General features: G+C 45.2%; 1 protein-coding gene across 1 annotated transcript in view; it reads right to left on the bottom strand.

Moving 5' to 3' along the window:
* The window catches only part of LOC311145544 (MAM domain-containing glycosylphosphatidylinositol anchor protein 1-like), a gene marked incomplete at its 3' end in the record, with an annotated part of 411,583 nt that overhangs the window by 121,420 nt on the left and 273,751 nt on the right, over positions 1 to 16,412 (bottom strand). Inside the window, exons 8-10 of the mRNA XM_084181813.1 lie at positions 4,202 to 4,317; positions 3,730 to 3,943; positions 1,827 to 2,123 (exon numbers count right to left, since the gene is read on the bottom strand). Coding sequence (XP_084037939.1) covers positions 1,827 to 2,123; positions 3,730 to 3,943; positions 4,202 to 4,317 — 627 coding nt within the window. The remainder of the gene's footprint in view (positions 1 to 1,826; positions 2,124 to 3,729; positions 3,944 to 4,201; positions 4,318 to 16,412) is intronic.

The raw sequence follows: 16,412 nt of genomic DNA, 5'->3' as shown, positions 1-16,412 counted from the left end.
ACAAGGCACTTGTGGAGATCTGAGAGGATTGGATAAGTGTCCGCAACAATAATTCCATCCAGCTAATCAGAGGCCAATCCTCTCAGATCTACATAAGTGCCCAGGGGGCAGGGGCTTGGACTTAGCTTTGTTTTGTGATGCTTTGGCTTCAAGGCTAGTAAGCTTCCCAATAGAGTACTCACTCCAGGTGAATTAAAGGAAACTACAATGTTCACGGATTAAGCCAATGGTTTTTCTACGGGGCTCTTACATTGACGGATGGACAATCCTCTATCAAAAATTAGTTGCATTTTTTACAGGATACATGGAGGAGTTTGTGTGTTGGGGTGAACATTCGGGGGACCATACATCTCACATTGTTAATGTTGCATTCCCATTTCATGGGAAATACAGGCATTGGAACGAAAGCTGTAAAGAAACAATTTCTAAAGAATGGATGTAAAGGGATATTATACAAAGCAATGTGGGCTTCAGGGCTTTTCTTTGAGCCTCTATGTTTCTCTATTAGCCATGAGTGTATTGTTCGCACCTTCCACCAAAGTGGATCACCTTCCTTCACAGTTTACACACAAACACATTCTAAAGAAGAGCTTTGTAGGACAGTGAGAGTTCGAGAGTTCTTTCCAACATTAGCTCTCATGGCACAGCCCGCATTGAAGACAAAATAATGGCTAAACAACCTTCAGCGGCACTATTTTGAAACTGGAAAGTCAGGAGCTAGATTTTCACGAGCGTCTAGCAACTTCACATACTGTAGGCTACAGTTCATGAATAGGTTCTCTGGCTTGCCTTTGTGTGATGGTGTCAAGAGAAGAGAAGACAACTCAAGAGAAGAGAAACCCTTTGGAACTCAAGATCCTGATGAATTCTGAGGCTTTCAGGGTTTTGAACTTTATGAACTAGCCCCCTTCATAATATAAGCATTATTGAAGTGTGGCAGGCATAAGCACTTTTACTGTGCACAAACAAGAAGTCTAAATGTAACGAAGGGGAGAGTTCGCTAATAGCCTAGCTAGCGTCGTCACTAATGGCTTGAGCAAACAATAAACAGCGTTTGCACACTTAGTAGTGTTAGTTTCTGAGTGGCATTATACCATTTGTTAATTAACGACCTTGTTTTGTTTGTTAGTACGAGTGCATTTTACCCCATTTGGGGCTTATCGTTAGCCTACTCTGGTCCAGTGTGAGTTTTAAATTGAATTGAGACAGTGACTGCAGTCCATGCTAATCTAATGGTGCTAGCTATTGATTTGAATAAATTGATGGTTGAGTTGTAATGACTGCTAATGTTGTTGAAGTTGAACTTTCAATTGTTTTTTGAAAGGCAATTTAGAGTCATTTAGAAACTGCTGGTGAGAAAAATGAAGACTCTTGAGAATGATGATCGAAGACAAAAGTCTAACTAAACCGCACCCTGAAAGGTGGCTTTAGCTCAACAGACAGATGGCTGTTTTGAACCAGCTAAGTGCTCATTTGACTGACCAGGGTTCAAGCTCAGGTCTCCTGAGCACCACAAGACTGTTGAGCTACAATGTAGGCATTAGCTGGGTGAACTAAAGCAAGTCTTCAGGTCTCAGTCAAAGTTAATCATCACGTGAGCATGGTTCAGAATTATCTCCGTAACACTACCACAGCTGATTCATCTAATCAAAAACGTACTTGATTACTCGATTCATTCATCAGGTCTGTTACTACTGGGCTGGACCAAAAGCCTGCACACCATGTAGGTCCCAGGACCAGAACAGAAGAAACACTTCTCTTGGAAAATACTATTCAGAGCTCAATAAACAGATGCCTCATGGGAAATGTAGTACTTTACTACTCACATTGCACGTTGAGCTGCACCTGCGCCTGGCGTGGCTTGATGTTGAGGCCGTTGTAGGGCGCCGTTTGGCAGCGGTAGGAGCCCATCAGGTCGCGGGTGACGTTGGTCAGCCGGAGGCGCCCGTTGCGTGTCTCCACCACCCACTCACCCGTGGGCATAGGCAGGTCCTTGTCGGCGCGCGACCAGAGCACAGGCGGACGGGGCTTGCCATCCACCAGGCACACCAGGTCGGCAGAGCCTCCCTCCCTCACGCTCACCACCTGGCCCCCTGCCGGCACCGTCAAAATCGGGGGAGTGACTGTAGGGGGGAGAAGGGAGTTGGATGGGAGCGAGGGGGAAGATAGGAGGGTTAAGGGGGAGAAGAGAACATATTTAAGGAGGGGTTGCCCAAAAGACAACCAGGGTTTATAGAAAGAAAAAAAGAGAAGAAAAGAGCGAGGAGTAGGGCGGGAGGTGGGGAGCAGGGGGAAACAAGTGAGGTTAAAAGTTGAAATTAGTGAGGGAGTTTTTATTGGACACTAGTGGTTATCGCACGCCCTGGGAAATGTAAAAAGTGAAATGCAGTATACTGGCCTGCCGAGGCGAACTGGCGGAGCACCAGTGGTCAAGGTTAAACACACATCCTAATTTCCTCCATCTATCAACACTCTCAGTAGGACTAGGAGCAACAACAGGAGAGAGAGAGAGAGAGAGAGAGAGAGAGAGAGTGTGAAAAAATGGTAACCTCGTCCCCAGGCATTTGCGCAAAGTGCATACAGTCCCTGCCGCTGAAAAACATCCCCACAGCATGATGCTGCCACCACCATGCTTCACCATAGGGATGGTATTGGCCATGTGATGAGCTGTGCCACGTTTCCTCCAGACGTGATGCTTGGCATTCAGGCCAAATAGTTCAATCTTGGTTTCATCATTCCAGAGAATCTTGTTTCTCATGGTCTGAGAGTCCTTTAGGAGCCTTTTGGCAAACTCCAAGCGGGCTGTCATGTGCCTTTTACTGAGGAATGGCTTCCGTCTGGCCACTCTACCATAAAGGCCTGATTGGTGAAGTGCTGCAGAGATGGTTGTCCTTCTGGAAGTTTCTTTCATCTCCACAGAGGAACTGGAGCTCTGTCAGCGTGACCATCGGGTTCTTGGTCACCTCCCTGACCAAGGCCGTTCTCCCCCAATTAATCAGTTTGGCTGGGAGACCAGCACTAGGAAGAGTTTTTTCCAAATCATGTCCAATCAATTGAATTTACCACAGGTGGACTCCAATCAAGTTCTAGAAACATCTCAAGGATGATCAATGGAAACAGGATGCACCTGAGCACAATTTTGAGTCTCATAGCAAAGAGTCTGAATACTTATGTAAATAAGGTATTTCTGTTTTTATATTTAATACATTTGCAAAAATGTGTAAAAACCTGTTTTCGCTTCGTCATTATGGGGAATTGTGTGTAGATTGGTTAAAAAATAAATAATGTGAAGTGGTCTGAATACTTTCCGTATGCACTTTAAAAGCTTCTGAAATGGTGGAATGGACCTTGACGGAGAACGCAGGGATGTTGGGGAAATAAAATGGGGGATGGGGATTTGGAATAGACTGCGGTAGCTGGCTAGCCCACGTTGTTTCTTCAAACAACCCCCAATGTCCCATGTGGACAGTCTCGGAGCGAACCAACAGGAGAGGAAGGGGAGGGGTGTTTTCTTTAGCGCTGACTGACTGCTTTAATGAGCCTCAAATCTGAGAATGGTTTTGATTATATTCTTAGATTTTTATCCACTTCTTTAAGCAGCATTTTCACGCCGTGAGGCTAAACAAGCTTTCCATTTAAATCCAGTCAAATCATGAGGTACCCTAGCCCTAACCTTAGCCCATGTGCTGTTTGTAGATGGTACAAAGAATAAAGAAAAAGTCCACTCACCGCTGCTCTGGGTAATGTTGACGTCTACCCTCAGCTCGGGCACTGTGCTCCCGGGAAAGTTGGCCACACAGCTGTAGGTGGCCTGGTCACGGAACTTCATGTCCACGATCTCCAGGCTACTGGTGCCCGGTGCCATGTCCGGGTCGCTGCGCAGCACGATCAAGCTGTCCGAGTTGTAGACAAGCGCAGCGTTCTTGTACCACGTGTAGTTGACCTAATAATATAATATAGCAATATGTTAGTTCATTATGTTAATATATTTCTATAGCCTATATAATTGACAGAATATGTTGTGACTTGTATTAAGCATGTATGAACATTTATAATGTCTTATAGCAAGGCTTTTGTATCTCTTTACATAAAATGTTCTTCCGTCTCAACTCCTTTAATTGATTCTGCATCATTATGAGATTTTTATAAAGGGGTCATACCCTACTAATATTATGATTACTAATATTGTTATTCCATTGACCTTGTCCTGGGGCTGTGCGTCCACGTGACACGAGAGCTTGAGATCGCGGCCCATCTGGATGCTCTCACTGTCCTTGTTGGAGTCGGGGGTGATCTGGAAGGTGAGGTTGCCCATGCCTGAGGGGAGGGAGGGGAGAGGGAGGAGGAAAAGGAGGGATGAAGGGGGTAAGGAGGGGGACGGAGTCAGTGATGAGGGGTAAGGAAGGAGGAAGTAGAAAGGGGGAGATAGATAAGGAAGAGGGTGGTTGAGAGAAGGACGGGGAGAGTATAAGAGAGAAAAAAGTAAGGAGGAGGATAGAGAGTGGTGGAGGAGGAGGGAGAGAACATAAGAGAGAGGATGGGAAGATGGAGAAAGAAGAAAATGAAAGAGTAGAGGAAAAGTGATGAGGTAAGAAGGAGGGAGATGGAGAAGAAGATATGAATATTAACAAGATAAAAAACAAAGTAAAAAGACAAAAAGCTGAGAAAAAAATTAGAAAAAAGCAGAGAGAACCATCCTAAACACACTGATCGTCCGATTTAATTACAGAACCAACCAAATCGGCCCTGTTCTGAATACAAAACTCCATTGGCAAACCCTACACACAGTCGACAACAGACATAGCAACTAATATAAGCAGGAGAGGAGAGAGAAAAATCTTGTAACTCCACGCTTCGCCAAGCATGCTAACTAGCTCGGCAGCTGGGGTTGGTGAGGACGGAAGACTTCACCGTCCTCACCGCCATATGGTTAGCCCGCCATGCTCAAACGGATAGAGACCGTATGTTGTGCATTATACTTCAGCGAGGCGCTTACAAAGTGCTCGTCTGTGTGGCGTTCTCGCCACCTGGGCACATGTGACTTGCTCAGGCCCATTAACAGGGAAGGGGAAAACATACTCACACACACACACATACACATTTGTTCAATACACACACATATGAACACACAAACACTCATTATGTACAATATACACACACACAAACCCCCGCACCCACCAACCCCCCCCTCCCAACTCACACACACTTTATCGGCTCCTTCTCTAATTACTTCCATCTTGGCAATTAATCTGAGTCAATAAAGATTATTAAAAGTGATAAAAATAGCCGGCAGCGGGCCACTGAATAAAGGAGTTTGTTTAATGGGCAGGGTATTAGAGTTAACCTAGAGTCTTCACATGATTGTATAGAAACCACAGATCAACTGGATGACATTCACACACATGTAGACATTACATTCCCAGGTAATGCTTAGGCACACACACCACACACAAGCAAATGTAATCGCACACATGCATGCACACACACACACACACGCACACACACAGACAGCTGTGCTCAAGAATATATACATATTGTAATTCACAATGTCAGTTACATGGAGTAGTTAATTAACCAATGTAAACTGGACTTGGTTGGTTCACAAGCAAAGTTGCACCTATGCTGCCCCTAAAAGCTAATCTGGGATCAGTTTTTAATTTTAACCATTATGGTTAGGTAAGGTAAGGATTGGGGGAGGGGATGCCGATTCTAGATCTGTACCTAGGGGAAACTTCACCCCGGAGCCAAATACAGATGTTGGCTACACTTCATTGCACACCATGATGTAAACATGACAGCAATGATAACCTTTCACAAACGCTTACTTACATTACTTATGTACTGTAATGTAGTCATATGTTACCGTATGTTACCCAAACTAGTCAAGACATATATATATATATGTCAAAACAGACATGCGGAAATGGGTCACACACAAACAGGTACAGTCACATCCAATAAAGATGAGCAAAAAAAAAACTGTATTAAAATAAATAATACAAATACTGGGTAACAATATACTTTGACTACATATCCATAACACATTTATTACACATCGATAAGCATTCAAGGAACGTATTACAACAGATCCCAACCACAAGGTTAATGAAATATATCCATAGCATATCTATAGTGCATTCATGTCATGCTATGCAAGATCTCATATTTCGGTATCTTAATACATGCATCATTACAATGACAACGAAGTGTCATCCTTATGGCTGAAATAAAAAGTGTGCTTTGCCATACCAGTGTTAGTGAATATGCCAAAATGACAAACCACGTTTAGAAAATTATGCAGATATATAGCTTGTATCACCCCCATTTCCTGTACCGGTGTCACACCCTGATCTGTTTCACCTGTCTTGTGCTTGTCTCCACCCCCCACCAGGTGTCTCCTATTTTTCCACATTATCCCCTGTGTATTTATACCTGTGTTTTTGGTTTGTCTGTTGCCAGTTCGTCTTGTTTTGTCAGGTCTTACCAGCGTGTTTCTCCAGTTCTCTAGGTCTTGTTTTCTAGTCTTCCCAGTTCCGACCTTTCTGCCTGTCCTGACCCTGAGCCTGCCTGCCGTTCTGTCCCTTATTGACTCTGCCTTGAATTACGAACCTCTGCCTGCCCTCGACCTGCCCTTTAACTGCCCCTTTGTTTATAATAAATATTCTGAGAACCTAACTATCCACCTCCTGTGTCTGAATCTGGGTCATATCCTGAGTAGTGATTGTACGAACTGGCCATGACTGACCCAGCAGACTCGGACCTGCTCCGCAACACTGTCTCCCTCCAAGGAGCCACCATTGGAAGACACGAGGAGTTACTGCATAACCTTGTGGATGGACTCCATACCTTGTTGGAATGCCATGACCATGCCTAAAATGCATTGTTGGAACAATTCCGCGGACTATCTACCAGGAAGAAAGCCACCACGGTAACCTTCCAGACTCCCAGTAACCCCGCTACCAGCGGTGCATCTCCCCAGCCTACCCCGGCTTCCCGAGAACCCCGCTTACCTCCTCCAGAATGCTACGCTGGGGATCCTGGAACGTGCCGGGTGTTTCTCTCCCAGTGCTCCCTCATCTTCTAGCTACAGCCCTCTTTGTTTCTTTCGGATCGTTTGAAGATAGCGTATCTTATAATGCTGATGTCCGGGAGGGCGCTCACCTGGGCAATGGCGGTGTGGGAGCAACAACCCACCGTTTGCCTTAGTCTGGAGGATTTCATGGCAGAGGTGAAGAAGGTGTTCGATTCTCCGGTGTCCGGGAGAGAGGCGGCTCTGTAGCTACTTCGGCTGTGTCAAGACTCCGTAGTGTGGCAGACTACGTGGTAGATTTTTGCACGTTGGCCGCCGAGAGTGCCTGGAACCCAAAGTCCCTGTTCGACAGCTTCCTTCACGTATTATCAGAGGGAATTAAAGATGAGCTCGCAGCCCGGGAGCTGCCCATGGACCTGTACTCCCTCATAGCCCTGACCATAAAGTTAAATGGGCGTTTACGGGAACACAGCAGGGAGAGGAGGTCTGTTCCCGACCACACACGCTTGTCCATGGCTTCCCCCTCGCCTCCAAAGAATCCCGGAAGGCCCCGACGCCTGCATTCCCGAGAGAATCCGATGTCACTCGAGTTCCCCCGGACTGTCGACTCGCCTCCTCCGGAGCCCATGCAACTGGGCAGGGCTAGATTGTCTCCTGAGGAAAGTTTACGCAGACTGAGCTCCAAAAGTTGTCTGTATTATGGTACTCCCATCTCCCATTACTCGCACTCCTCTCCATGCTATCCTGCTGTGGGGTGACCGGTCTAAATCTCTCCGGGTGCTCATGGACTCTGGGGCCAACGGGAGCTTTATGGACGCTACTCTGGTGCCGGAGCTGGGCATCTCCACACAACCCCTTTCCATTCCCATGGACGCCAGAGCATTGGACAGACGCTCTATTGGCAGGGTCACTCACAGTATGGTTCCCATCAACCTGCGAGTGTCAGGTAACCACAGAGAGTCATTGCAGTTTCTGCTTATTTAGTCTCCTCATGTACCCACCGCTTTTGGTGTACCTGGAAGAGAGCCCGGTCCGCTCTTCTTAAGACCACCTCCAGGTATCGGCGACAGGCGGACCACCACTTGGGATCTGCCCCTCCGGGTGGAGTCCGGTAAACTCTCTCTCCACTTTATCAGCCCTTTCACCATCTCTAAAATCCTAATCCTCACTGCTGTTCATCTTCTGTTGCCCCGCACCCTCCATATACATCCATATACAGGACTAAGATTGTATCGTACTACACCGGCTCCGACGCTCGTCGGATGTCGCAGGGCTTGCAAACTATTACAGACTACAAAGGGAAGCACAGCCGCGAGCTACCCAGTGACACGCCTACCAGACGAGCTAAATAACTTATATGCTCGCTTCGAGGCAAGCAATGCTGAAGGATGCGTGAGAGCATCAGCTGTTCCGGATGACTGTGTCATCACGCTCTCCGTAGCTTGTGTGAGTAAGACCTTTAAACAGGTCAACATTCACAAGGCCGCAGGGCCAGATGGATTACCAGGACGTGTACTCTGAGCATGCGCTGACCAACTAGCAAGTGTCTTCACTGACATTTTCAACATATCCCTGACTGAGTCTGTAATACCAACATGTTTCAAGCAGACCACCATAGTCCCTGTGACCAAGAACACTACGGTAACCTGCTTAAATTACTACCGACCCGTAGCACTCACATCTGTAGCCATGAAGTGCTTTGAAAGGCTGGTCATGGCTCACATCAACACCATTATCCCACAAACCCTAGACCCACTACAATTTGCATTGCCCCAACAGATCCACAGAAGATGCAATCTCTATTGCACTCCACACTGACCTTTCCCACCTGGACAAAAGGAACACCTACGTGAGAATGATATTCATTGACTACAGCTCAGCGTTCAACACCATAGTGCCCTCAAAGCTCATCACTAAGCTAAGGACCCTGGGATTAAACACCTCCCTCTCCAATTGGATCCTGGACTTCCTGACGGGCCGCCACCAGGTGGTAAGGGTAGGTAACAACACATCTGCCATGCTGATCCTCAACATGGGGGCCCCTCAGGGGTGCATGCTCAGTCCTGTCCTGTACTCCCTGTTCACCCTTGACTGCATGGCCAGGCACGACTCTAACACCATCATTACGTTTGCTGACGACACAACAGTGGTAGGCCTGATCACTGACAACGATGAGACAGCCTATAGGGAGGAGGTCAGAGACCTGGACGTGTGGTGCCAGGATAACAACCTCTCCCTCAACGACCAAAGACTCCAGCCCCCCAGTCATAGACTGTTCTCTCTGCAACCGCACGGCAAGTGGTACCGGAGCGCCAAGTCTAGGTCCAAAAGGCTTCTTAACAGCTTCTACCCCCAAGTCATAAGACTCCTGAACAGCTAATCAAATGGCTACCCGGACTATTTAAAGATCTATATATGAATTTTATGCAGTCAATGTACTGTCATTTCTATTTTCCCATTCATAAAGCATTTATGAACATTCATCACTTGTAAAAAATAATGCAGACACAACACAGAACATTGAAGAAAATATTAACATTTTATTTCAATTTTTCAGATGTAATGTTTGCTAGCTAGCACATAAAACAATTGCTGAGGATGTCGCCGAAGAATCCTAACATTTACATTTTTCTGTTTTACTTTTCTTGAATAGATTTTTAAAAGATTAATATTCAAAGCATTCAAATTCAATTTCCCATTTCAGGCTCACAGGTAGCAATAACTACTTTAGTAAAGCATACAAACACAGGGTAAGCTAGCTAGCGTTATGTAGCACTATATTGGATCACTCCAATATGATATGGTATCCTTCCACACGGCAGGATACATTCCGAGTAAGGATTTCAGATTAGTCCCGTGTACTGGGTAGTGCTGACCCCCTTAAATAGCTGCTGCCGCACTACTTCGACCTTTTCCTTTTCTCTGCTCATTCCAGAGAGGATTCACTTGGTAAGAGCTCTATGTTAGAGTGTATAAGTGCATATGTATACCTGCAGCTATTTAATAGCTTGGAGCTAGCTAGCTAGCCTCTCCATCTGGGTGCTCTGCTGTCCCCCCACTCGGTTTGGGTTTTGTCCTTTTTATTACTTGTGACAGTTCACCAACCTGGGCGATACTCGGTTTGGTCAACCAGTATTGCGGCACTGAGTGTTTGTCTTAGTTGTCTTTGTGACTTGTCTGTCCACCGGAACCCTCCCGGTTTAGCCTTCGGGTTCGGGGACCGTGCATACAAGATTGGGAGACTGTGTATGTTTCGCTCCCGGTGGATATTTCTGTCCTCCTATCAGGACACCGGGACAGTAGCACCTATATCTAAACCGGCACCTTTATCGGAGACCACCACATGGTGGCGTTCTTTTTCATAGACCTTTAATGTTGGTTTAATAGATCAGTGGCAAACTTCATAATTAATTACCATGACGTGCTTAGCTATAAATGCTTTATGAATGGGGAAAATAGACTTGACTTTCCTTTGACTGCATAGAATTCATACATATACCCTTCACGTGTGCGTCATAGACCAGTATGACCAACTTAATTGTGATGTGGAGGACGGATGTTAATGAGTTATGAAAGAGTTATGATATGACCCTCAACTACACGATTTGATCCGTAAAATGTACCCTGAGGATTCAACCCTGTGGGGATCTTCATGCACCATTGACCTCAGTGAGAAGAAGCAGCACAAGGTAAGTCACAGGCCTATACCGGCCAGTAGGGGAAATGGGGCTAGTACAAGTTATATGTCAGCATAATTTTCAAAATGTGGTTTGCCCTTTTGGCACACACTTTTGAGAACAGCCACAATGATGACACTACACTGTCTTTGTAATGATGCATCTATTAAGATACCTAAATATGAGCTCTTCCATAGCATGACAAGAATGCGCTATAGAGGGTTGCCAGTTGACGTACTACGCCTCCTGGAAGCCATGTTGGAAGACCACCACATCAATTCTTTCGACAACAACAGCTGAGTGGATACCCCAAGCTGCATGATAACAGTAGCTAAAACTAGTTGATTCATCACCACAGTCAATTTCTGTGCAGTATTTGGTTGCTCTAACAACGCAGAAAAGAGAATGGGAAAAAAATATTTTTACAGAATACCTGCAATCATGAAACACCAAGGTTATAAGACTCAAGAACTTTCAGAAAAGCGAAGAAACCTAACAACAAGACTAAGTTAGCCAACTAGAGAGCTTGTAGTCTAGCTATTAGTTAGCATGTGTCTCTTATATAGTCGGCCTGTGAGTTTCAAGTTTTGGGGAAGCTATTTCTTCACCATAAAAATGCACCTTTATAATGTTTACATTTTTAGTCATTTAGCAGACGCTCTTATACAGAGCGACTTACAGTTAGTGAGTGCATACATTATTTATTTTTCAAACTGGCACCCCGTGGGAATCAAACCCACAACCCTGGCGTTGCAAACGCCATGCTCTACCAACTGAGCTACATCCCTGCCGGCCATTCCCTCCCCTACCCTGGGCCAATTGTGCGCCGCCCCATGGGTCTCCCAGTCGCAGCTGGCTACGACAGAGCCTGGATTCGAACCAGGATCTCTAGCAATGCAGTGCCTTAGACCACTGCGCCACTCGGGGTAACAAAGGATTGCATGCATCTATCATCGCATTTGCAGACTAATGTAAACCTAATATTCCTAATGTGATGAGTAGATTGGATAGTCATAATCTTGGCTATTAATGAGCGCGTAGTGGCATAGGCCTATAGGCTATATCAGAGATGTTTCTTTCCTTTGCATGGGAAAAAGGTGGCCTTTGATAAAAATCTCATGCAATTCTACTACACTAGAGACATTAGCAGAATCTTTTTTAATACGACGGTAGCCTAGGCCTACTCTGCTGACACTGACAACAGATCAATAAAAACGACCTTGTCTTGAATGCAACCATGTAATCTATGCCTATGAAAAGGGCTCATGACTAGATGGGATCCAGCTTTTGTCAAATTAACATCAAAAGTTGAATTTGTTTGCGTTTCAGTTGACCCTAACCTTATTCCTAACCTTAACCTAATTCTCCAAACTGCTACTTTAATTCTCCTAACCTGCTGCGTAAGTTCTCCTAACCTGTTATAAGTTAACAATTAAATCAAGTATAAACACTTCACTTCAAAGAATCAACACTATTTCATTATCATTTCAAAGTGTAAAAGTAAGCTAATTCATATGTAAAGGTTAGACATCTTAGTAACAAGTAGGCTATTATTACTAAAACATCATTTCAGGAGAACAAAAAAAAGTCCATACCAGAGGTGGCTAACCTTGTAATAGGTTTACACATTGTGTGTGACTTTTAAACTGTATTTTTGTTTACAAAATTGGTATACAAGAATGTACCCTTATTCTTTTGGGACATTAATTGGGATTTCACAGCTCTCTGTATCTGAGGACCGAAAACATCACAAAGAAGCAGGCTGCATTATACTCAAATGAGACAGCACTGAATATTTTGTCGCTATATATCTCTGTCCTCAGTTTTTCTCTCTATGGACTGGAACTGGAGAATATTTTCATAATGCCCTCCCACAAAGGTACCTGCCCTATCCAGAGTAGCCTACTCTCCCACCTCTGACAGCTGGAACTGCTAGCTAATCATCTCACCCTCTTCCATGGCTGTTAGCGAGATAGCTACCTAGCTACAATGCATTTCAAGTTACAACGATAAAGACATTGTCGTGTATGAAGATTATGACTAGTCTTGAGGGACAAAGAAAAACTGTTTATCTTAGTTTGAATGTAGCAGTTGGAGGGTGACGCCCCAGGGGAGACCGGTGATTGGACGAAAAAGGGAGCAACCCATTTATTGCCATTGTTTATAAGTATGGGTTAGACAAAGGAGAAGTCAGAAGCATTCAGATTAATTTGGGACGGGGCTTCTCCAGACACCGCGGGTCTGTAACTTATGCTGTAACCTCGTGATATTAATAAAAGCCTCTAAACACGGTGCAGCCTAAGCGGACTCCTTGATTGACAGCAATACCCACCAGCATTCGACGCGATACCACAACATCAAGCTAGCTAGCTAACTAGCTAATATGAAGTTAGCTAACTGGTGATATTTAATTCACTTACCTACAGTTGAAGTCAGAAGTTTACATACACCTTAGCCAAATACATTTAAACTCAGTTTTTCACAATTCCTGACATTTAATCCTGGTAAGAATTCCCTGTCTTAGGTCAGTTAGGATCACCCCTTTATTTTAAGAATGTGAAATGTCAGAATAATTGTAGAGAATTCTTCATTTCAGCTTTGATATCTTTCATCACATTCCCAGTGGGTCAGAAGTTTACATACAATCAATTAGTATTTGGTAGCATTGCCTTTAAATTGTTTAACTTGGGTCAAACGTTTTGGGTAGCCTTCCACAAGCTTCCCACAATAAGTTGGGTGAATTTTGGCCCATTCCTCCTGACAGAGCTGGTGTAACTGAGTCAGGATTGTAGGCCTCCTTGCTTTCACACGCTTTTTCAGTTCTGCCCACAAATTTTCTATAGGATTGAGGTCAGGGCTTTGTGATGGCCACTCCAATACCTTGACGTTGTTGTCCTTAAGCCATTTTGCCACAACTTTGGAAGTATGCTTGGGGTCATTGTCCATTTGGAAGACCCATTTGCGACCAAGCTTTAACTTCCTGACTGATGTCTTCAGATGTTGCTTCCTCATGATGCCATCTATTTTGTGAAGTGCACCAGGCCCTCCTGCAGAACAACACCCACACAGCATGATACTGCCATCATACTTTGCTGTTGTTCTGCGATTCATTTGCACTTTTCGCACCAAAGTACGTTCATCTCTAGGAGACAGAACACGTCTCCTTCCTGAGCGGTATGACGGCTGCGTGGTGCCATGGTGTTTATACTTGCACACTATTGTTTTTACAGATGGACGTGGTACCTTCAGGCGTTTGGAAATTGCTCACAGGGATGAACCAGACTTGTGGAGGTCTACAAAAAAATTGCTGAGGTCTTTTCCCATGATGTCAAGCAAAGCGGCACTGAGTTTGAAGGTAGGCCTTGAAATACATCCACAGGTACACCTCCAATTGACTCAAATTATGTTAATTAGACTATCAGACGCTTCTAAAGCCATCATTTTCTGGAATTTTCCAAGCTGTTTAAAGGCACAGTCAACTTAGTGTATGTAAACTTCTGACCCACTGGAATTGTGATACAGTGAATTATAAGTGAATTAATCTGTCTGTAAACAATTGTTGGAAAAATTACTTGTGTAGTTTGTTAACAAGACATTTGTGGAGTGGTTGAAAAATGAGTTTTAATGACTCCAACCTAAATGTATGTAATCTTCCGACTTCAACTGTACATATAACTAGGAATAAAGTGTCTAGGCAACAGGATAGATAATAAACAGTAGTGTATGTGATGATTAAAAACAAAAAAGTTACTGCAAAATGTGTCAATGCAGATAGTCCGGGTAGCTATTAATTATTTACCCAACTTTTTAGCAGTCTTATGGATTGGGGGCAGAAGCTGTTCCAAACTTGGTGCATCGGTGCCACTTGACGTGCGGTAGCAGAGAGAACAGTCTATGAATTGGGTGGCTGGAGTCTTTGAAAAATGTTGGGGCCTTCCTCTTACACCACCTGGTATAGAGATCCTGGATGGCAGGGAGCTTGGCCCCAGTGATGTACTGGGCCATATTCATTACCCTCTGTAGCGGCTTGCGGTCGGATGCCAAGCAGTTGTTATACCAAGCAGTGATGCAGCCAGTCAAGGTGCTCTCAATAGTCTAGCTGTAGAACTTTTTGAGGATCTGAGGGCCCATGCCAAATCTTTTCAGCCTCCTGAGGGGGAAGAGGCATTGTCGTGCCCTCTTCACAACTCTTTTGGTGTGTGGACCATGATAGATATTTAGTGATGTGGACACTGAGGAACTTGACGCTTCCGACACGCTCCACTACAGCCCCATCGATGTGATTGTGGGCGTGCTCCCTTCTTTTCCTGTAATCCACGATCAGCTTCTTTGTCTTCCCGACATTGAGGGAGAGGTTGTTGTCCTGAAACCACACTGCCAGGTCTTTGACCTCCTCCCTATAGGCTGTCTCATCATTGTCGATGATCAGCCCTACCACCGTCGTGTCGTCAGCAAACTGAATGATGGTGTTGGAGTCATGCGTGGCCATGCAGTCATGAGAAAACAGGGAGTACAGGAGGGGACTAAGAACACACCCCTGATGGGCCCCTGTGTTGTTGCCTACCCTCACCACCTGGGGCGGCCCGTCAGGAAGTCCAGGATCCAGTTCCTTAGCTTAGTGATGAGCTTGGAGGGCACTATGGTGTTGAATGTTGAGCTGTAGTCAAATAACAACATTCTCACATAGGTGTTCCTCTAGTCCAGGTGGGAGAGGGCAGTGTGGAGTGCAATAGAGATTGCGTCATCTGTGGATCTATGCAAATTGGAGTGGGTCCAGGATGTCTGGGATGATGGTGTTGATGTGAGCCATGACCAACCTTTCAAAGCATTTGATGGCTACAGATGCTACAGAGTGCTACGGGGCGATAGCCATTTAGACAGGTTACTTTGACGTTCTTGGGCACAGGGACTATGGTGGTCTGCTTGAAACATGTAGGTATAACAGACTAGGTCAGGGAGAGGATGAAAATGTCATGCTCTGAGTACACATCCTGGTAATCCGTTTGGCCCTGCGGCCTTGTGAATGTTAACCTGTTTAAAGGTCTTACTCACATCGGCTTTGGAGAGCGTGATCACATAGTCGTCTGGAACAGCTGGTGCTCTCATGCATGGTTCAGTGTTGCTTGCCTCGAAGCGAGCATAGAAGGAATTTAGCTCATCTGGTAGGCTCACATCACTGGGCAGCTCGCAGCTGGGTTTCCCTGAGTAATCCTTGATAGTTTGCAAGTCCTGCAACATCCGGCGAGCATCAGAGCCAGTGTAGTAAGAGTCGATCTTATTTTAAAAAAACGTTATTTTAATTTTTTGGGTCATTTTAGCAGACGCTCTTATCCAGAGCGACTTACATTTAGTGAGTGCATACATTTTCATACTGCCCCCCCGTAGGAATTGAACCCACAATCCTGGCGTTGCAAATGTCATGCTCTACCAACTGAGCTACACGGGACTTGAGTTCCTGTACTGATGCTTTGCCTCGTCGGAGGTTGTAGTGGGATTTCTTACAACCGTCCGGATTAGTGTCCCGCTCCTTGTAAGCGACAGCTCTAGCCTTTAGCTCAGTGCTGATGCTTCCTGTAATCCATGGCTTCTGGTTGGGGTACGTACGGTCACTGCGGGGATGACGTCGTCAATGCACTTATTAATGAAGCTGCTGACTGATGTGGACCGGAACATATTCCAGTCTGTGCTAGCGAAACAGTCCTGTA

The sequence above is a fragment of the Coregonus lavaretus genome, assembly GCF_964263955.1.
Source record: "Coregonus lavaretus genome assembly, chromosome: 18".
Lineage (NCBI taxonomy): Eukaryota > Metazoa > Chordata > Actinopteri > Salmoniformes > Salmonidae > Coregonus > Coregonus lavaretus.
The sequence above is the reverse complement of the archived record's forward strand: the minus strand, read 5'-3'. Positions and strand labels throughout refer to the sequence as shown.